General features: G+C 40.0%; 1 protein-coding gene across 1 annotated transcript in view; it reads left to right on the top strand.

Moving 5' to 3' along the window:
• LOC109080644 (integrin alpha-L-like) overlaps nucleotides 1-21148 on the top strand; it is a 27465-nt gene extending 6317 nt beyond the window's left edge. Inside the window, 11 exon segments of the mRNA XM_042716053.1 lie at nucleotides 3289-3437; nucleotides 4176-4322; nucleotides 4519-4629; nucleotides 4631-4714; nucleotides 6212-6342; nucleotides 20153-20301; nucleotides 20374-20540; nucleotides 20615-20677; nucleotides 20679-20739; nucleotides 20880-20950; nucleotides 21077-21148. Of these exon segments, the coding sequence (XP_042571987.1) occupies nucleotides 3289-3437; nucleotides 4176-4322; nucleotides 4519-4629; nucleotides 4631-4714; nucleotides 6212-6342; nucleotides 20153-20301; nucleotides 20374-20540; nucleotides 20615-20677; nucleotides 20679-20738 (1061 nt within the window). The 3' untranslated portion in view covers nucleotide 20739; nucleotides 20880-20950; nucleotides 21077-21148.
• The last annotated feature ends 757 nt before the right edge of the window (nucleotides 21149-21905 follow it).

Below are 21905 nucleotides of genomic sequence, written 5' to 3'. Positions count from 1 at the left end.
TATAAATATGTGTATTGAGGTGTGAACGTGGCGTCTAATGATGATAATGTTGTTGTTTGTTGTTAGTTTTGCTGCTGTACAGTTTTCAACAGATGTCGAAACTGTGGGTTGACTTCAACGATTATCAGAGCGGCTCCGCTGAAAGAGAAACTCATGAAAGAGAGACACATGAAATCTCTCACAACGCACACACAGCAAAGGAATCTACTACGTTCTGTGAGTGAAACCTTCATATGATTATGATTCATTCACTGAATTAACACTTCAATAGTCTTGAGTCTTAAGATGTAAAATTAATCAGGGGTTCATGCTGTAGTTTTTTCTGGACTGGCTAAACACTGTTATTGCTGAAGTTGACCTTTTGTTTATTCTTGAAATTAGAAAGAAAAACATTGGTTTAGAGAACGACAGAAACACATTGACACTGAGGCTGAAAATCGTGTCATTATGTCATGATTTTATGAGTTTATCATATCCATCAGAAGGAAATCTGCTGAATAGCGTGTCGTCTGGAGCTGATCCCAAAGCTCAGAAAGCTCTGGTGATCATCACAGATGGAGACCCCAGTGATAACGATGATTATATTCCATGTCCTCAACACATGTGATGAACAGAATATCCTCCACGTTACGTCATCGGGGGTGAGTTTCTGCTAAAAGCTCAAGCATTGTGATTTATTCTGTATGTTCAGGTATAGTCAACACAGAAATGCCACACTACCAACACAGTTCGTCATTCATTTTACATAAAAGGTTTCAAATCATTGAGCTTGTATTTCAATTACATTTTTTAAAAAGTGTTTTTGCACAGTCAGATGTAATGATACGTTTTGTTCTTTAGGTGGGAAAGGGTTGATTTAACTGTAACTCACTCAGATGGCATCAGAACCAAAACGGAACAACACCTTCTACATTAAAGACTACAGTGGACTTAAAGGACTTCTTGACAACCTGCAAAAAAAGATCTACAACATTGAAGGTAAAATGTAGAAGTACAGTAAATGGACACTAAATAAAGAGTTTAAATAGAAGCAGCTAATGAAGAATCCACAGCATGATTGTGAGAGTTTTTTCACTTCTGTGTTTCAGGGTAAGTGGAAGCTCACGGCAGAGACAGACAGAAAGAGTTATCACAGCGGGATTCAGTGTCGTCTACCACGAGGGTGAGAGAAATTAATGATATAAAGTAAATTTGATCTTATTTTATTATTTTTTGTTGATGTAAGGATTCCAGAGCTATAGTTTGCGAGCCTCTGGGGGTTCTTGAGGAAACTGCAGGGGGTTTGTGAGTTGATTAAAAGCTAATAATTAATATCAGAAAAAAAAGTAAAAAAAAAAAAACAATCAAAATTTTTTTACATAATTCTATTTATTTACTGCATGTCTTGTGAACATTAACCATTATTCCGAGAACTGTGAACATGAATTTGCCATTTTGCAGTTGTGTCGAAACGCGGTTTCAGCAGCAGTTAGTTCTTAGGGACACCACAGTTTTGAAAATGCTCAGAAAATGGCTTTTGTTGAGTTAAAAGCGTCACCAGTAGGGATGTAACCATGAACCGTGAGCCTGTTGAAAATCAATACAAATATGTGAGGATTCAAATCGGTTGAGATATTAAAAAAAAAGTGAAAGTGACATATAGCCAAGTTTTGGTGAGACCATACTCAGAATTGGTGCTCTGCATTTAACCCCATTTCCAAAGTGCGCACACACACACACACACACACAGCAGTGCACACACGCGCACGCAACGCACGCACGCACACACACACACACACCCGGTCAAGCAGTGGGTATCATTATGCTGCGGCGCCCGTGGGGAGCAGTTGGGGGTTGCGGTGCCTTGCTCAAGGGACACCTCAGTCGTGGTACTGCTGTACCGACCCGACAGACTCCGACACCCACAACCTTAGGGTTAGGAGTCAAACTCTCTAACCACTAGCCCACAACTTCCCCACAAAATGAAACAAAATCGTGATACAGTTGAGGAAGGAGTTTATATGAATGTGTGTTCTCTGAGAGGAACTGACTGTTTCTTAAGAAAAGTTTAAATTATATTTTCTTTTCATCTCGTCTCTGTATTACGTCTATTAAAGCAGTGCTCATAAGCTGCTCTGGTTTGTTTACAGCGGTAACCAAGGAAACACTGTATCTTCTTGTTTTATGTGTGTGATGTGGTTTTTAAGAAAACTTAAATTTTTTAAAAAGTCAAATAAATAAAATATTCAAAAAAGAGAGAAAAAAAACAATGAAGATTTTAAACCTAATTTTCCAAAAATTAATGTCTCTAAAATTAAATAAATAAATGCTAATGAATAGATCTTCAATGAACTGCAAAAAAAATAAAAAATGAAAAATGTAGGTTAGTGTTAGTCAGTGCTTTGAAAGCGGAGCTGGTTTTGAGAGGACACTCATGGCTTGTGTTGAACGTAATGTGAATTGTTTACTGCCAAGAGAATGAAACCAATAAATTGTATGAATATATTTGGAACCTGTCACAGTCTTGTCATTGCCTTAAGCCTGGGACACACTGCAGGATTTTTGGTTTTCCCAGATGAAAGATTGGCATCGTGAAACAATTGTGGCGATTTCTGTGATTGTGGCTCATAATCAATGGTCCTGTGTCGTACAGTGAGAGAGGTTCAAAGACGGCCATTGTCACAGTCTTAACGGTCAGTAAGTTTAATGTAAATAAAATGCTTGTTTTTTAAGGACAATTTTTTGTTTACGATACAATCTAATAACCAACATTGGGTCTCTTTGATGTTAAATCTGATAACTGCTGTATAAAAACTAATTGAGAGCTGATGTGGTTTATTTTCTGCTAAAAATCAATCCAAACTCAAAGAGCTGTCACTAACCTCGAACAAGTGCCGCGTGAAAACAGCTGAATCAAGGTAAATCTGTGCACACTGACTCCTAGAAATTTATTAAAACAGCCAATCAAATCAGAACTGCTGTTTTCAGGAGTCTGTTTAATGTAGTCTGTGTACAATGCAAAGGGTTGGTGCTCCGCGGCTGCTGATGACATGAAGCTGAGACTGCAGTGTTTGTTTCAGGAGTCTGTGATCGTGGGTTCGGTCGGATCGAATGACTGGCGTGGAGCTCTGTATGAAGTGACGGGATCAGGACCTGAATTCAGACAGACAGAGATCATCGATCCAGCTGTAAATAAAGACTCGTACATGGGTATGTTGAGTTTTTGTTTGTTCTTGTTGATGTGAAGACATGTGTGTGTGTGTGGGTGTGTGTGTGTGTGTGTGTTAATGGCAGCTGATTGGTGTTCAGGTTACTTTTTTTCTGTGCTGGGAATGAGACGCGGCGGTCTCTCTTCTGTTCTCTGGGGCGCCGGCGGGGCCGAACACACGGGTCTGGTGACCCTCTTCACCAAGAACCAAAACACATGGAACGTGACGAGCAACATCAACGGAGAACAAGTCAGTGAAAAACCCTCAGACACAATATTATCTCTCTCCACCGGTGAGACCAGGGGCTCCCAAACCTACAGTCCACCGAGAAGATCAGCAGACACACACACACACACACACACACACACACACACACACACACACACACACACACACACACCACACACACACACAACACACACACCCACACACACACACACACCACACACACACACACACACACACACCCACACACACACACACACACACACACACACACACACGCACTCTCACGCGCACACACGCACTCTCACGCACACACACGCACACACACCCACAGCCCACACACACACACACACACACACACACACACACACAGCACACACCACACACACACACACAGACACACACACACACATACCCAGACCACACACCCCCACACACACACACAGACACACACACACACACACACACACCAACACACACACGACACACAGACACACACACACAGACACACACACACACACACACACGCACACACAGACACACACACACACACACACACACACACACAGACACACACACAGACACAGACACACACACAGACACACAGACAGAGTCCTCTTCAGTTTCTAGCCAGTATTATGTGACGTTGTGTTTGTGAAGCAGAAGAACATGTTGTTTTCATATTTCTTCTGTGAACATCAGGCTATAAAAGCAGGTACTAGAATGCAGTTTCTATTCATTTTGATTGATTTCTGGCATCAGATTGGCTCATATTTCGGAGCGTCTCTGAGTCTGTTGGATGTGGACTCTGATGGAGACTCAGATTTCCTGCTGGTCGGAGCTCCATTATTTTACCAGTCTCAGCCGAGGGCTGAAGGGAGGCTGTGCGTCTACAGTTTATCAGAGCAGGTACACACAGATTCATGACTATTATTATGATCTTCATGAACAAGCTTCTGGCAGTAACTGGAAGGCTGCTAGTCGTCACCATTGTGTTACTCCACTGGGATTGCTGTTGTAATAGGTTCCTATGACGTGAAAGTTGTGGAAATTGTTCTGGTGCTGGTCATGAGCTGATGAAGAAATATTTTGTTCACTTTTTCAGAAGTATTTTCAGAAGACACTGAATGTGAGTGAATCAACCACTGGTAGATTTGCTGCGTCTGTGGCTTCACTAAAGGACCTGAATGGAGACGGTCTGTCAGATGTGGCGGTCCGGGGCACCGCTGGAGAATGAAGGAGTCGTCTACATCTACCTGGGTGACAGAACGCATGGCAAAAACCCTGAACTCACTCCTCAGGTGAGAGTTTGCTGTGCTTCCATCAATCCCAAACGCTGTGTTTGTACTCACATTTAACCCAGAAACCCAGATGAGCCGAATGTTCACAGATAAACAGACAGACACTGCAGGATAAATAACAAACCATACCATAATGAACCTCTTTGTCACAGTAGATTTGTTAGGCTTTTTCCCACTACCAGTTGTAAATAACCATTAATGACCACTCTGAGGACAGGAGATGATGAGTGTGACTCAGATATTCAGATTCACCTGTTCATTTAAAGCCCAAAGTATACTTCAGTTCTGATGTACAATACAGATTGTGTAAAAGCAGATTGACAGAGATAAACAGGAAAATAGCAGTTATGGAAACTCAGCTATGGTGAAAGTTCAGATTCTGCTGTAGAGCAGCTCTAAAAAGGCAATTGTGTAATTTTTCAGATCAAGTCAGTTCAGTGTATTTTCAGTTTAGATAAAAAACAGTGTGAATTTCATACATTTGAAATGAGTTCATTTCAGCTTTAAGCAGTTGTACAAAAGGCAGTGAAGTCATTTTTCAGCTTGAGTCAGTGCAGTGTTGATTCAGTTCAGTTTAATACCAGCGTCTATGTTGCAAGATGTGACTCAGCTGTAAAGCAGTTCTACAGAAGATGACAGTATCATCATCCAGCTTAGTTCAGTTCTAGTTCATATGAATCATTTTTCAAAAGTTAAGTGTCTTTCAGACCACAACTAAGCAGGCCAGAAGGCAGCGGTGTCAAGGAACCAAAACACAATCAGATGAATAAAAGGGGAAAAAATTGTATAACTGAATACGCAGCCTTTGAAAGCAAACTCCATTTGATAGCATGCATGGACACAGGCGGTTCACACAAGCATACAAAAAAGCTTCATCTTTGTCCAGCGTCTGCATTAATTATCTCCAGAAGTTATGAGCAATAAAAATATCTTTGCACTCTGTTAAAACTAGAGTTGTGTGAACTTCTGAACTGCCTCACACAAGTGCTTGTCAACATGACTGTCGTTTTTGTTGCATCTCTTCTGTTTCTTTTTGGACTGTGAAACAATGACACATGGGTCGTGTTCCCTGTTGAAAAAACAGCATATGCTGGTATGTTTTGAAGCATGGCTGCTGGTTTGAGCTGGTTTAAGCTGGTCATGTGCTGGTCCTAAGCTGGTCCTGAGCAGGTGCTAGTTGTTTTGGACCAGCTTAGGACCAGCACATGACCAACTCAAACCAGCAGCCAGGCTTCCTAACATACCTAACCAGCATATGTTGGTTTTTTCAACAGGGTTGCCACCTTGTGGCCAAACTATTAGCCCAAATTCAAGATGCATATGTGAACTAAGTGTAAAGAGAAAATGTGGTTAAAAAAACTGGGCCATGCATGTACTACGCTATTGATGGAATATATGTCACATGCACTGTGTGCATACATACTTGTATAAACTGAAGTATACTTTGGGATTAAGTCTGAATGCTCTCTCTCTATATAAATGTGTGTTTGTGTTTAGCGGATCTCAGTGCAGTCAGTTCTGCCCGGTCTGCAGCAGTTTGGAGTGTCTCTGACCGGTCAGATGGACATGAACAATGATAATCTGACAGATATCGTGATCGGAGCACAAGGAGGGATCGTCCTGCTCAAGTACGTCATTCTTTAGTTTGGAGAATAATTTTGATGTACAAAACCTACTAGGTGCCAAACATTTATTGCATTATTTATTAAACATTATTATTAAACATTTATTTCATTATTAACTAGACAAAAAAAGTTTGTCGAGACAAATTTAGGTTGGCTTGAGGAAGCCTAGCCTGAAAGCTTAAAGAAGTTGTAAAAGTTGAAAAAAACTTTGAAAGTTTATTTATTTAGATAATAATAATAATAATAATAATAATAATAATAGTAAAAGTTATTTACAGTCAACATTAAACATAACTACATATAACAAGACAAATACATTAAACAATACATTATACATAACAATCAAAACAAAATATCATAAAATATACAAATGTATAATCAAGAGTGAAAACACAAATATGTCTGAGCCAACAGTCCAAACAGAATGAGCAGTAGCATGATCTGTAAACCAGAGAAGGCCCAATGGTGTAGACATGCCAAGCAACCTGCTTCGAGCCACATCTCGAGTGCCACAGAGCCCAAACGAGTACAAAACTCCAGGACCCCACATGGAAAGAGGGGAACACTCAATGGAAGCCACTGCCACTAAATTCTCCCATCAAAGACACAGCCACTCCATCAGCAGCAAACGTTGTAAGGCAGGCAGGCCATATTAGATGCAACAGCAAGCATCGGAGCGGAGCACACCACCTCCGCACACCAGCCGGAGTCACGAATACATAGTCCACTGAAGGTCTGTTTTTTGAATGTGTGAGATGATGGTTGTCCATTTTTTCCAAACCAGGGGAACATACATTTTAACAAAAACAACAAGACAAAACAATACAGCCTCAGTGTGAAGCGCGTAACTTTGATTCTCGCTGTAGAATTGTTGCTGCTGTTGCCATGTCGTAGAGACACTGCATGTTTCGTGGTGAAAGCAAAACTACTTTGTTTGGTCTTCCAAAAGAGGACACAAATAGAAATCAGTGGTTAAGTTGTATTTACAACACTGTTCCAGAACAGTTTAAACCAAATATTTGTGTATGTGCAATGCATTTAACGGAGGACTGTTTCTCGAACCTACAATGCCGGCTGTTCTGTTCTCACAACCTGTAAGTATGTTTTTATATTTAAAGAATTTGCCACTGATGATTCAAATGTGAGTTTTAAGCAGTGTAGAGTAGCTCTTGTTTGTTGTTTCTCTGATCACAAATGCAGAAAAATTGTTTTAATAATAATGTACAGTATGTGGAAAATGTGTTTTTTGAACCTTAAACTGTAAAACACATTGCATTACACCAAATACACAAAATAATGTTCTTTCTTTTTAGCAACGTCATATGACCCCTTTAAAAGTTTCTAACATGATTTAACACATTGCTAGCATGTTTCTAACATAATTTACCACATGGTTAAGATGTTTCTAGCATGATTTAACACACATTTTAGCATGTTTTCTAGCATGATTTAACACATTGTTAGCTGTTTTCTACCATGAATCAGCAAATTGCTGTTTTAAACATGTTGCTAGCATGATTTAGCCCAATTCTAGCATGTTTTAACGTGGGGGGGGGGGGGGGGGGGGGGGGGGGGGGGGGGGGGGGGGGGGGGGGGGGGGGGGGGGGGGGGAGGGGGGGGGGGGGGGGGAGGGGGGGGGGGGGGGGGGGGGGGGGGGGGATTTAACACAATACTAGTGTTTTTATAGCATGTTTTAATACATTGCTAGTTTGTTTATACCATGAATTAGCACATTACTAACATGATTTAACATGTTGCTAGAATGCTTCTTGGTCATGGTCTGTCACACAAAACTCAGGAAAGCATAGAAGATCCAAATGCAGTTTATTAGTCTCAAAACAAAGATAAAAAACTGAGTAAAAACACTGGCATGAGGTTTCACAAACACAGAATCCATAAACAAAGAAACTGAAGCAATACTGCAGAAACAAAAGACTAGGTGAGCATGGTATATATATCACAGTGAGCTAATGGATAAATAATCGGGCGCCTCTGTAGTGAACTCGGAGGGTTCCCGACTGGAGCGGGCTCTAGAATGGACTCGGAGGGCTCCCGGACTGGAGCAGGCTCTGGAGTGGACTCTGCTGTCCTCCTTTTCTCGCCCTTTGCTTCGGGGTAGAAATCAATGAGGTTCCAGTACTTGACTTGACAAAAGAGGAGGGGATGGAATAGTCCCTGAATCTGGACTCTGATGGTGGTATCTTACCTTCCCCTCTAGACGAAGCTGCAAGAACCGAGAGAAGTTCCTAAAGTTCAATGACCTTACCCGATCCTTCTCCCATTGCTGTAAGGTAGCAGTTCTCAATTCCAGTCCTCGCGCCCCCAGTATTTTGCACGTCTCTCTTTGTTAATACACCAGATTCAGATAATCAGCATGTTAGAAGTGAGATCCATTCATGGACTGTGTTCCCACTGACATGCTCCCTACTCCCTGAGTAGGAGAAATCTGTTGAAGTTTACCTTACTTTGGAACATTCATTCACAGATTTGCGCTGCGCAACGTCTTCACATGCTGACAAGTGTGACATCATATACCTCCGTAAATAAATGCAATTTAAAGAGGAGGATCACGTGACCCTTCAGCAGCAATGCACGCATAGTCCTTAGCTCTGCTCACTTTGTCAAAAATTATATATATCCTGTCAGTAAATTTTGAACCACTCTTTACCTAGCCCACTATGAGTACCCCAGCAGTCAAGGACGTTCGTAAAAGAGAGATTGAACAATCGCCAATAAAGAAAAAATTCAAAGATTCCGCCATCTCCAGAGAGGATCTGGACGCTGCTATAGTATCAAGCTAGCACTCAAAGAGCAACAAAGTACACTCAATTCGGTTGTGGCTTTGGTTGTAAGAGAAGCAATAGACTCTGTACTGACCCTAGCACTCTGTGATCTACATTTGGATATACAAACGACCAACAATTCTGTAAAAGAGCTAAAAGCAGAAGTTGAAAAACTAGCCAACGCAGCAAAGCAGACACGGGACCGGGTCGATTCCGTTCAAGCCACTGCATGTGAGGATAGGAGAACAGTCACAAACTTAAGAAATCAGCTGGAATCCTCATAAAGTTTTTATGAGTTAACACAAACCATAACAATAAAAACTTTTTCAAACCAGAAACCATGGGTCGATAAATCAATGCGGGCAGCGGTGAATGCGCGCACGGCCGAGTATAATGCGGAGCTAGTGTCGGGAGACATGAGCGGATACAAAACTGCGTGTTACACTCTCCGACGCACTGTGAGAACTGCTAAACAACAGAACAGAGAACGAGTGGAGTCTCATTTCCAACTGAATGACTCCAGGCGCATGTGGCAGGGACTGAGCACTAACAGTTCTTTTAAAAGTAAACCCTCCGTTGCGGTGAGTGCTGACTCTTCACTTGCCAATGAACTGAACACCTTTTATGCACATTTTGAAGCAAACCGCTCTGGCGATATCAACAGTCTGCTGATGTGCACAGAGGAAAATAACAGCTACGTCAGTGACGCGAGCGCAATCACTGTATCAGAGGATGAGGTTCGTCGAGCTCTGAAGTGAGTGAACATCAGGAAAGCAGCTGGCCCAGACGGGATTTCCGGTCGTGTATTGAGATCATGTGCCGATCAGCTGGCTGGATTGTTTACGTCCATCTTTAACGAGTCCCTTGCTCAGTCAGTCGTCCCTACATGCTATAAAAAATCTATCATCGTTCCTGTACCAAAAAGCAACAGTCCATCTTTCCTAAATGATTATCGACCAGTGGCACTCACATCGCTAATTATGAAGGTTTTTGAGAGGCTTATCAAGAACACCATCTGCTCCTCTATCCCTAACAACATTGACCCACTTCAGTTTGCCTATCGCCCTAATAGGTCTACTGAGGATGCTGTGTCCCATCTCCTGCATGCCACTCTCCCCCACACTGACAGCAATAAAGGGAACTATGTGAGGCTGCTGTTTATAGATCATAGCTCAGCTTTCAACACTATAGTCCCCCACAATCTGGTCTCCAAGCTCAGAAAAACCTTGGACTGAATGCTCCACTCTGTGACTGGGTTCTTGATTTCCTTTCATGCAGACCTCAGGTAGTGAGGGTGGGTCAGACCACCTCCAACATCATCACCCTGAGTACAGGAGCCCCACAAGGATGTGTTTTGATCCCGCTGCTCTACTCACTCTACACAAATGACTGTGTGTCCACTCACACCTCCACTTCTGTCATCAAGTTTGCAGATGATATAGTGGTGATGGGCCTCATCTCCAACAACGAGGCTGCCTACCTAGATGAGGTAAAGAGTCTGACATCATGGTGCCAAACAAACTGTCTCTTTCTGAATGTCAGCAAAACCAAGGAGCTGGTTGTGGACTTCAGGAGGAGGCAGCAGCGGATCTACACCCCACTCATCATTAACGGGTTCCCAGTGGAGAAAGTGAGCAGCTTCAGATACCTTGGCGTACACATTTCCTGGACTGACCTGGACTAACCACATTCAAGCTCAAGTTAAAAAAGCCAGACAACGACTGTACCATCTGAGACTCCTGAGAAAATTCAAGGTTTCCCCTAGAATCCTGAAAACTTTCTATATTGGGGCTATAGTGGGTATATTGAGTTTGTGGTTTTCATCATGGTATGGAAACAGCTCAGCCCAGGATCGTAAATCCCTGCAAAGAGTAGTGCACTCTGCTGAGCTCTGCATCTCCAGAACATCTCTCTCCTGTCTGCAAGACATCCACACCAGGAGATGTAAATCTAAGGCTGTAAAGATCATTAAAGACCCCACCCACCCTGGAAATCTATTTTTTGTTTTGATGAAGTCAGGAAGAGGATTTGTCAATCTGATGGCAAAAACGAAGAGGCTCAGGAGGAGTTTCTTCCCTCACGATATCAGACTACTAAACAATGGACATTAAACACACTACACTTTAGAGTCTCTGGTAGTGTAGGGTTACCCAATAACTCTCTGCACACTTTTTTATGACACCTAACTATGCAACTCATCTGCACATTGTTTACATCTCTGCACATCATCTGTATAGCAGTTCTTGTGGCATCGCTACACAGCATCTGTGTAGTAGTTTAATATATTGTGTATATTTCATTATTTGTATTTAATTATTTTTATTTATTTTTTATTATTGTTATTATTATATATTTTTCATATATTCTCATTTTTTGTATTTAATTCTTATTTTTTTATTTTTAATTCTTCTTATTTTTTCTCCTTATTTTTCATTATTTGTATTTAATTTTCTTTTTTTTTTATTTAATTTTTTTTTTTTGCACAGTCTAAAAAGAGTATGCCAGACCTACATTTCACTGCTTGTTGTATGTCATATAACTTGTACGTGACAAATAAAATCTTGAATCTTGAACAACTCACCGAAAAAAATGACAGACTGAAGATATGAGCAGGAGAAATAACGTTCGACTGGTGGGGTTGCCAGAAGGATGCGGGGGGCTGGGGCTCAGATGCAGAGCGAATCTTTCCAAGTGGATCCCTTCACTGAAAGGTCATGACATCGAGACTGACCGGGCACATCGTGTGTATGATGGAAGGAAAAACTTTGATCGGCCGCAGTCTCTCATCTTCCATGTACTAAGATTGCATGACAGGTCGGCGATCCTGAAAGGTGCTCGGCAGGCATATCCAGTGAAATATATGCAGGACAATGTCACACTACTATTTTTCCCGACTTTAGTCCAGCCACAACTACCAAGAGAAAGAACTTTATTTCAGTCTTGAAGAAAATGACAGCACTCAGTCTCCATCCCTTACTCACATATCCGGCGGTAATTAAACTACGGTACAAAGGTGAGCAGTTGAGGTTCGACTCACTGTTACTTCACTGTCACAGAAGATGTATTCTGCAGTGTTACAAATCAGCAGGAAGGCAACTGCTACCGTCTCTATCCTTTCAGCTCAATGAGATGAACTCTGTGGTGATCCTAACTGCCCTGAAGAGGACAATGTAAGGATCCACCCGCCAGCCCAAAAAGCGGAATCCAGCGGCCTGGTCAAAGGTTTAATGCATATCAAAAGCTGATCACAGATATCGATTGTTTATTAATTTAGATATTTGAGTATTCTGAAAATCCCATACTTTCAATTATTCGTTCACTGCAGACCCGGTATTGCTTTAGAAGTAACATTTCAGCCGATTGAATGCTCTTCCCGGACACAAACTCGTCAGTCTGTTCTTAAACATTGGATGCAGGGTAAATATCTACCTTTAAGTCGGTCGTGCCCTGCTTACTCGTACAATAAGCATAGTTTTTATACATTTATGAAAACTGCAACTTATTTAAGACAGTGATAGTCAGAAATCGAAATGGACTCAACTGATGTGCCCCATGCTCCATCTATTAAACCTTTCGTATGAACAATCCTGAACACAGATTTGAGGTAGTACCTTTGCTTTAATCTACTAGTAATAATGAATTAAGAATAATGCAGAATAAATCAAATATAACAATTTATTATCAGTCAGGTAAAATTGTATCGTGCCAATTACATAATGAATATAATTAGAAGACAATTTAGAAAGGATAGTGTAATTGTAAATCACATTGTAGTTGTGTTGCAACTTTGCTCCTGCACAAAGACACTGTAGCCATATTGGGAACGGCCAAGTGATCCATGCAGGAGGCACACAAATTTAACATAGTCACACATGTAACAGACACATGGTCTAAAATGCATAGCAAAGCACTCAGGTGTTTTAGAGAATAAACTTAACTAGCCAATGTGTACATGTAGTAGCACAAACAACTATACAGTGTGCTCTGTAGGCACAATGTGTTTAACACAATTACATAATAGTATACCTGACTTCAGGAAGATATATAGTATGGAGCATATGAAATACACTCCACACTACGGGCTTTCTGGCTACAGAATCGCGCAGTAGTGTTTTGTCACTTCCCTTAAATACTCAGACCAGATAACAAATATTATTAAAATCAGCTGTAAAAACATAAAAGACCTTTTGGTACTTTATGTTCCCGTGATCACATCAGGGTCACACCTGTCTGGAGATAAACATTCTCAAAGACCCCAAAAGGGGGACACACCCCCTTCTTGGCAGAACACAATTCTACAAAAGTTTTCAATCTTTCTCATAATATAAATGACTACTGTGAAATTGAGACCATTTTACCAATCGCACAACGACCTTTAAAATGACACCAAACATGAAAAGTTTACAATCATGATTCCTGAAGATATAGTAAATGTTTTATGTGAGCATAACAACTTTTAGTTGCCTGGACCATGTGCCCTGGGGGGAAGGATGGGTACCAGATCTTCCTATCTGTTTGTTTGGCTCCACGAGGAGATCAAAGCCCATTGTTTTGGTGCATCTGCATCTGCATCTGCATTGCGAGAGTTCCTGAAAGTCTGGCTTCACAAAGAATTCATTTCATAAGGAAATAATTTCACTCCTTACAACAATAAGATGGCCAGAGGCACTTGTTGATCTCTTTTTGGTATCCTGCCCTAGTCCTGTATGCTAGTCCGCTGGCTGGTAAATAATACTGACTGATGATTTTTATTTTCTCTTTATTATTATTATTATTGTTATCTTTCGGGCTAATGGAGAGCAAGTTTGATCATTACATTTATGGATTAGTGGGCCTTTTGAGGACATGTCTTGCGTTGAAGTGGACTGGTCACGTATCAACATGTGTTTATTTTGTTTATGCAGAGCTACACTCTCGGTTATGTGCGGTCTGCTTTGGATTTCGTACATAGTTGTTTATTGTTCTTCTTTCTTGTTTTTTTTCGATGCCCTTCAACAGACATCAATACTTTTATTTATTATGCTTTTCTTTTAAAAGGATTATGCATCTAGGTGGATTGGTATCTAGGATACATACTAACGACTACACGTCATTGGCAGTATGGTCTTGCTTTTGTGTTGTTTCACTTAGACATAATTTTGACATTGGGAGCACACAATGCATGTCCTAAATATATAATCACTGAATGTGAATAGCCTAAGTTCTGCTATTAAGCGTACCCATGTATTAGAATATCTGCACCGTAAATCGATTTCCTGTGCCCTGATACGAGAAACCCATTTAAAACAATGCGATGTGGCACATTTTCAAAACAAGTATTACAAACTGGCAGCCTTCTCTTGTGCTCATAATAAAACTAAGGGGGTGCTTATCTTAGTTGATAGGAGGTTACATTTAACTATTGAACATACAAGGAATGATGATGAGGGTAGATTTGTTTTTATACGCTGTAAAATACATAATGACAGGTTAACTTTGGTCTCCATTTACTGCAGATTTTTCACAAATATTTCCAGTATATTACTTGAGGAGATTGATTGTCCTTTAGTGATGGGTAGTGATTTTAATACCATCTTAAATCCTGCACTGGATAAATCTCACCCTGATACTACAGCTAACCCATCCTCCAAGTTTTGAATACATTTATTGCGGAACTTAATGTAATCGATCTTTGGAGAATCCAGAATACTACATCTAAGGACTTCACTTTTTTTCTAATAGACATAAGACTTTCTCTAGGATAAGTTACACATCTCTAATTTCATCTTATTCTTCCATCTCTATATTACCCATTTTTATTGTCTGATCACTCTGCAGTGTTATGTAATGTTCACCTTTCCAACATTAAGACCAAGGCCCCTAGATGGCACCCTAACACATCATTACTAAACAATCAGACATTCATTAATTTGCTAAAAGATAATATAAAGGAGTTTCTCGAAATTAATATATCTTGTGATGTATACCCTCAAATATTGCGGGAAACATAGGATTCTGAATATCTTTTTCTTCTGCTTTTGCCAAAGCGAAAACCCGCCAATTTACACAATTAGAAAATAAGATTCAATTATTACAGAACTTACAAAAACATTTTTTTTCTGATCAACAAGCTGACAGCAACAAGCTACACAATTGTCCTCCTTGAAAGAGGAATATGACTTACTTTCACAATCAAAGGAAGATTTAATTTTACATAGGACAAGGTTAAAATATTATTTCGAATTGGAGAGACCAAGCCAGTTTGTAGAGAGTAAATTGGATAAATTAGAACTGCCTCAGATCACACAGATGGATAAAGACTCTTTGGAGGCCCCGTTAAGTTTGGAGGAGCTCCATAAAGCACTAAAAAGTCTTCAGAAGGGCAAGTCACCAGGCTTAGATGGCCTCCCTCCTGAATTATATTTAGAAATATGGGATGTGGTAGGGACTCTCATGCATGATTCATTTAATTTTGCAATTGAACATGGTACATTTTATGGAGACCAAAAAACATATTTGATATCATTGCTTCTTAAAAAGGGTAAAGATCCGTTGGATTGCTCTAACTACAAACCAGTATCACTCATCCCATGTGATCTAAAAGTTTATGCTAAAACTCTTGCCTCTCGCATGGAGAAAGTAATTCATAGCTTTATTAAAGAGAACCAAACCGGTTTTATTAAGGGGCGTCACGCGTCTGATAATATGCATCAACTGTTTCATGTACTCGCATTTTGCAGACTCTCTTCCGAGTCCTTGTGCAGTTTTTTTCACTCGATGCAGAAGAAGCCTTTGACAGGCTAGATTGGAACTATATGTGGGCAGTTCTGAAATGTTTTGGTTTTGGTGAACATTACATTTCTATGATTTAAGACACTTTACCACTCACCTTAGGCATCAATCTTAACTGGAAATATTACCCCCCCACCCCCCGGTTCCAGCATGGGACAAGGCAAGGATGTCCACTTTCCCTTTTGCTGTTTTGTTTATCCCTTGAACCACTTCCTGTAGCACAAGTTATTAGGAAATCTGACGTTCCACTGATTAGGATAAATGACCATAATCATATTATTTAATTGTACGCTGATGACATTATTTTATATTTAGATCATTTTGATATGTCAATAACCGGTATAATTAAGGATTTTGAACACTTTAAATAGTTTATCGAGGTACAAGATAAACTGGACCAAATCTGCTTTAATGCCAATTAACAATGTTAAAGTTAACTCTTCTATCCCCTCATTCATTCCTATTAAAGATTGTTTCATCTATTTGGGTATTACCAAATATAATGACATTCATAATATCGCCAGAAACAATTTTAATAATATGTTAGTCAAGGTCAAGAGTGATACTCAAAGATGGAATAATCTTAAAGTCTCTCTTCAAGGCAAAATCTCCACCGTCAAAATGAATTTGTTACCTCGGCTTAATTTACCTTTTTGTATGCTGTCGCTTTCTCCTCCTCCAGATTACTTTAAGGAGATCAATTCCATACTTTCCCAGTTTATCTGGAATGGTGAACGACCCAGAATAAAACTTGTCACATTGCAGCATCCTATACTTTCAGGAGGACTGGCTGTGCCAAATTTTGAACTATATTTTTTGTCCTTTCAACTTAAGGCCCTTCATATTTGGGTTGATCCTCAATCTAAAGCTTCATGGAGAGTAATTGAAGCTGACAAGGTTAAACCACATAGGCTCCAAGATATTTTATTTGCTGGCACAGGAAATAAAAATGATAAATATAAATTTATCCCAGTTGTGGCCAATTCTATTAGGATCTGGAAAAGGGTGGAACACCTGATGGTAGGACCTTTCAAATTTTATAACAACACACCCTTATGGCACAATTTTAATTTTTTATGTGGAAATCGGCCATTTGTCCAGCCATCTTGGTCCAAATTGGGCATAAACACTTGCGGTGACTTATATGATAACCAAGGACTCTGCTCGCTTCAAGAACTAAGAACTAAGTTTTGTTTACCAGCATCATCATTATTTTTTTTTTCAGTTACGCTCTGCTCTCAAGGCCTATGGAGTTCCCTGGGCATCCCCCATTTCCTCTCATCCTTTGAGGGATTGGATCGCACCACCCTCTGGTCGGCAATCTGTTTCTTTAATATATATTAAACTTAATGATCACACTGCAAAGCCTCTTTCTATTAAATCTATATGGAATCGTGAATGAACAGATTTTGACAGAATGTTGTTCGCTGGTTTTACAGCAGTAAAGAAGACAATAATACAAAACTGGTTTACTCCGCAAATGTGTGCAAAATCATTTTGGATTCATAGCCTCCTTGGGATAGTGGCCTATGAATATACAACGGCACAAATTAATGGAGCTAAACCTGGGACTATTGATGCATGGCAATGTTTTTCTAGCACACTTCAGTGCACTTTGAATGGACCATATATGTTCGCTTCGAACTGAAATCATGGTAGAATATCCTGTGATGTTCACTTCACAGGGCACTTATGTTCGAATAGAACAAACGTCTGAAGCCATGAGAGAAACATACAAAATGTGCAGAGCACATGTGCAGGGCTCAAGGACTGGAATTGAGAACCGCTGCTGTAAGGGTTTATCCAGAGAGAGGTTGAATATGTGCTTAATGTCCTCACCCTGACAGCCCAGTCTCTCCACCCTTGTCCAAAATTACTGGGTGAAAACCCCACTGCCACTCCCTGCTGGTGAAGTGCAGCCAGAACCTGAAAACGGCTATCCATAGTCCAAAGATGAAAAAAAACTGCTGGATCTTGTAATGGCTGCAGTATTCTGTCAGGGTCTGTGACGGAAAACTCGGGAAAGCATAGAACAAAACAAACAATGATCCAGAAGCCTGCCCTCTCGTGGCTGTCAAGTTCACACCAACCCCTGGCTGTGACAGCTTCTAGCATGAATTTACACATTGATAGCATGTTTCTAGCATGTCCCTAATATGCTTGCGTCTAATATGTTGCTAGCATGATTTGGCATGTTGCTAGGATGTTTCTAGCATGATTTAGCTCATTGGTAGCATGTTTTAACATGTTTCTAGTATTATTCAAAATGTTGCATTTTTCTAGCATTTTTAACATGTTTAACATATGGCTAGCATGAATAAGCATGTTGCTAGTTATATTAGAAATATTAGGTTGAATGGAATCTTAAAGGAGTATAAAAAGTTAGAAAGAAAATGATAGATTGATAGATAGATAGATAGATAGATTACAAATATTAGAAACATTGCATAGATTGGAAGCCTAAATGAGTCTAAATGGCTTAGAAATATTGAGTAAACCGTGTTTTGAGTAAGCATTGTTAAATGGGACGGTCTAGCCTATGAAGGATTGATCTTGTCGCTTAGCAACTGTGACAGCTGCTGTTGATGAGTGGCAGTAACGTTTGTACTGGAGTTTTTTGATATGAAGTGATATTCAAACAGAGATCGTCAGACTAAACGGTTCACAACTTGTCTATATAAGTTTGGGGCAGATTTGACATTGTATGTCTGAGTTATAGCAACTTCCTTTCTCATGGCGAAACATCGAAATTTGTAAGGCCGCCACAGACACACCCTTAAACGAAACCTCAAGATCTTCGAAATTTAACATCGCAAAGGCCTTTAGATTACACTGACAAAGTTTGGTGTTGATCTGAATAAATCTCTAGGAGGAGTTCGTTAAAGTACAACCCCTGAAAATGGCAAAAACTACACAAATTTTGAAGAGAAAATTCAAAATAACTGACTTCCTGTTGGGATTCGAATTTCGAACCAAGAGACTTTTTTGTAGGTATTGGTGTGTTACATGTGTGTATCGATTTTTGTACATGTACGTGAAACGTAGCTCGAGGCGCACTCCGTTGAATATGTATAGGTGGCGCTATCGAGGCATTTTGCTGCACCCAATGGAATATTGGCCTTCAGATGTGTTCAGGCCAGGACTCTTATCAAACGTGAAGTTTGGGCAAGATCGGACATTTTATGCCTGAGTTACAATAACTTTTATTCCCATGGCGAGACATCGCACTTTGTGACGGTGCCATGGACACGCCCTTTAACGAAAACTCAAGATCTTCACAATTTAACATTGTACAGGCCTTTAGAATAGAGTGACTGAAAAAAAAAATTGATGTCATAAAATTTCTCGGGGTAGTTTGTTACAGCGTAAAATATGTCACTTCCTGTTGCCAGTAGGTGGCGCTATGACTATATCTGAATATGGGCATGTCAATCTGTTCAGGTCAGGAGTCTTATCAAACATGTGAAGTTTGTGGCAGATTGGACATTGTATGTCTGAGTTATAGCAACTTCATTTTTCATGGCGAATCATCGAAATTCGTCAGGCCGCCACGGACACGCCCTTCAACGAAAACTCAAGATCTTCGCAATTTAACATCGCAAAGGCCCTTAGATTAGGCATACCAAATTTTGGTGTTGATCTGAATAAATCTCTAGGAGGAGTTCGTTAAAATACAAGGCATGCAAATGACAAAAATGATGCAAAATTTGCTCATAAAATTAAAAATAACCGACTTCCTGTTGGGTTTCGGATATTGCTCCAAGAGTCTTTTTTGTAGGTACTGATGCTTTACATATGTGTGCCAATTTTCGTGCATGTACGTGAAACACAGCTCGAGGGCTGTTGATTTTTTTACGGTAGGTGGCGCTGTCGAGCCATTTTGGCCACACCCTCTTCTGAAACCTATATCAGACGTAAATTTTCACCAGGTCTGACGCGTGTGCAAAGTTTCAGGACTTTTCGAGCATGTTTAGGCCCTCAAAAATGCGATTCATTTTGGAGAAGAAGAAGAAAGAAGAAGAAGAAGAAAGAAGAAGAAAGAAGAAGAAGAAGAAGAAGAAGAAGAATAAACAAAGCAGATACAAGAGGGTCCTCACACCATCGGTGCTCGGGCCCTAATAAAGTTTAAATAGCATTTCTGTAGGTTTGCTTTCTTAAGCTAACCTAATAAACAAACAACCTCTTTACCACATCAGTGATCCAGCTAGTCAGTCTGACTGTCTGGTATCATGAGTATTGGCTCTTTTCTCTCTTCTCAGGGCTCGGCCTGTGATGTCTGTATCTGCGCAGCTCAGTTTCAGTCCAAAGGAAATCAGTCTGAACTACTTTGAATGTCCGGGTAGCAGCGCATTTAATGCATTTAATCTCACGTCATGTTTCACGGTGACTGAGAGGACCAGCAGCACAGGTAACATCAGTGAAGTTCCAGAGAGCCTCTCTGTCACATGAAGAATATGTCTCACCTCCTCATGTCTCTCAGGATCTCTAGAGAAGAAGCTGAATGTTTCTCTGAATCTGAATGTGGATGTGGTACGAGGAATGAGTCAAGGATTCTTTGATCAGAGCAGTGTGTCGTCCAGGACTCTGCAGCAGTCCGTTCTGCTGGATTCTGGGTCCTCCTGTTTTAACTTCTCCATCTTCATGCTGGTACGTGTGGTCTATCACAAATTCAGCCAGTCGCAGCAGCTTCGGTCTGACGGTGAACGTTGTGTTTGTTTCAGCGCTGTGTTGCAGACTTAGTATCTCCTCTGAAGATACGAATGAATTTCTCACAAACTGAGATGGTTGTCTGGAAACTCTGTGGCTGTTCTTGACGTCCACAGCAGGACGGAGGAGAATGTTTGAGGTGAGTCTACAAATATCAGATTTTATTCTGCTATTCAGTGTAAACCAACTCTTAAGTATCTACGTTTCTTCAGCTTTATTGTATAAAGTTTCCATGACATTCAAAAGCTCATTAAAAGTTTCTCTTTTGTATTTGGTCAGGTGCCGTTTCAAAGGAACTGTAATTCAAACAACAGCTGTGTGGCCGATCTGAAGCTGAACTTCGGTTTTACGTGAGAAACAACTGATAAATAAATCAGACATGATTTTTTATTCTGATATATGATTGTAAATGCTTCTGAATATGGCATTCTTCATCAGGATTTGGTTTTCTATTGAAATGACGGTTTGTTCTGCAGAAACAACACGTTAGTGGTGGAGAATCAAGCTCATTTCACAGTCCAGGTATCACTGGCAAACCCAGGCGACGACTCCTACAACCACCAGCATAGTGCTGCATTACCCAGAAGGCATCTCACTCTCTAAATTTGATGCAATAAAGGTACTGCTCTCTGTGTGCCAAATTAAAGACTGTCAAAAACTTAATAAAAACCTCCTCAGAATGTGTTTTAGCTAAACTCCCATCAGACGACACTATTAAGCAGATTTCATTCTGCTTCTTTAATAATAACTCTGTTCATCAGTTTTCATTTTATTTCGAGTAAAACACTTATCTTAAACAAAGATGTGTGTCATTCAGAATTTGACACGAGAATAAATTTTAAATTTCAATTCTTCTCCTGAATTTGAGCTTTGGTATCAAACAGGAGATTTGCACAAATGCAGAAGTCAAATTTCAATGTAAGGAAGTAAAATTAAAATGAACTAAAATAATCAATATGACTATTTTAACTAGAAAAGTAAATGTTGGATTGAATGTTTTGTTTGAAAGTTCTTTAAAGTTTAAAATAGATTAATTGATGGATAGGTTTGCTTCAAATGCCACCAATAGAAAATTATTTTAGTTCATATATTTCATCATATTTAAGAAAATAACTTTTGTGAACCAGGGAATAACAATTAATTTCCCAGAATGCATCACATTCCTGTCATTCTGTCACCTTCCTGTGGGGCATGGCTATGAACTGGACGGAAGCCAATTCTTCAGTTCTAAATTTTGCCCTACCCTGTTATATTACAGATTTACAGATTAATTTCTCTGAAATTAATCTGTACAGTTTAAAATAT

Source organism: Cyprinus carpio, chromosome B1 (genome assembly GCF_018340385.1).
Source record: "Cyprinus carpio isolate SPL01 chromosome B1, ASM1834038v1, whole genome shotgun sequence".
Taxonomy (NCBI): Eukaryota; Metazoa; Chordata; class Actinopteri; order Cypriniformes; family Cyprinidae; genus Cyprinus; species Cyprinus carpio.
The sequence above is the reverse complement of the archived record's forward strand: the minus strand, read 5'-3'. Positions and strand labels throughout refer to the sequence as shown.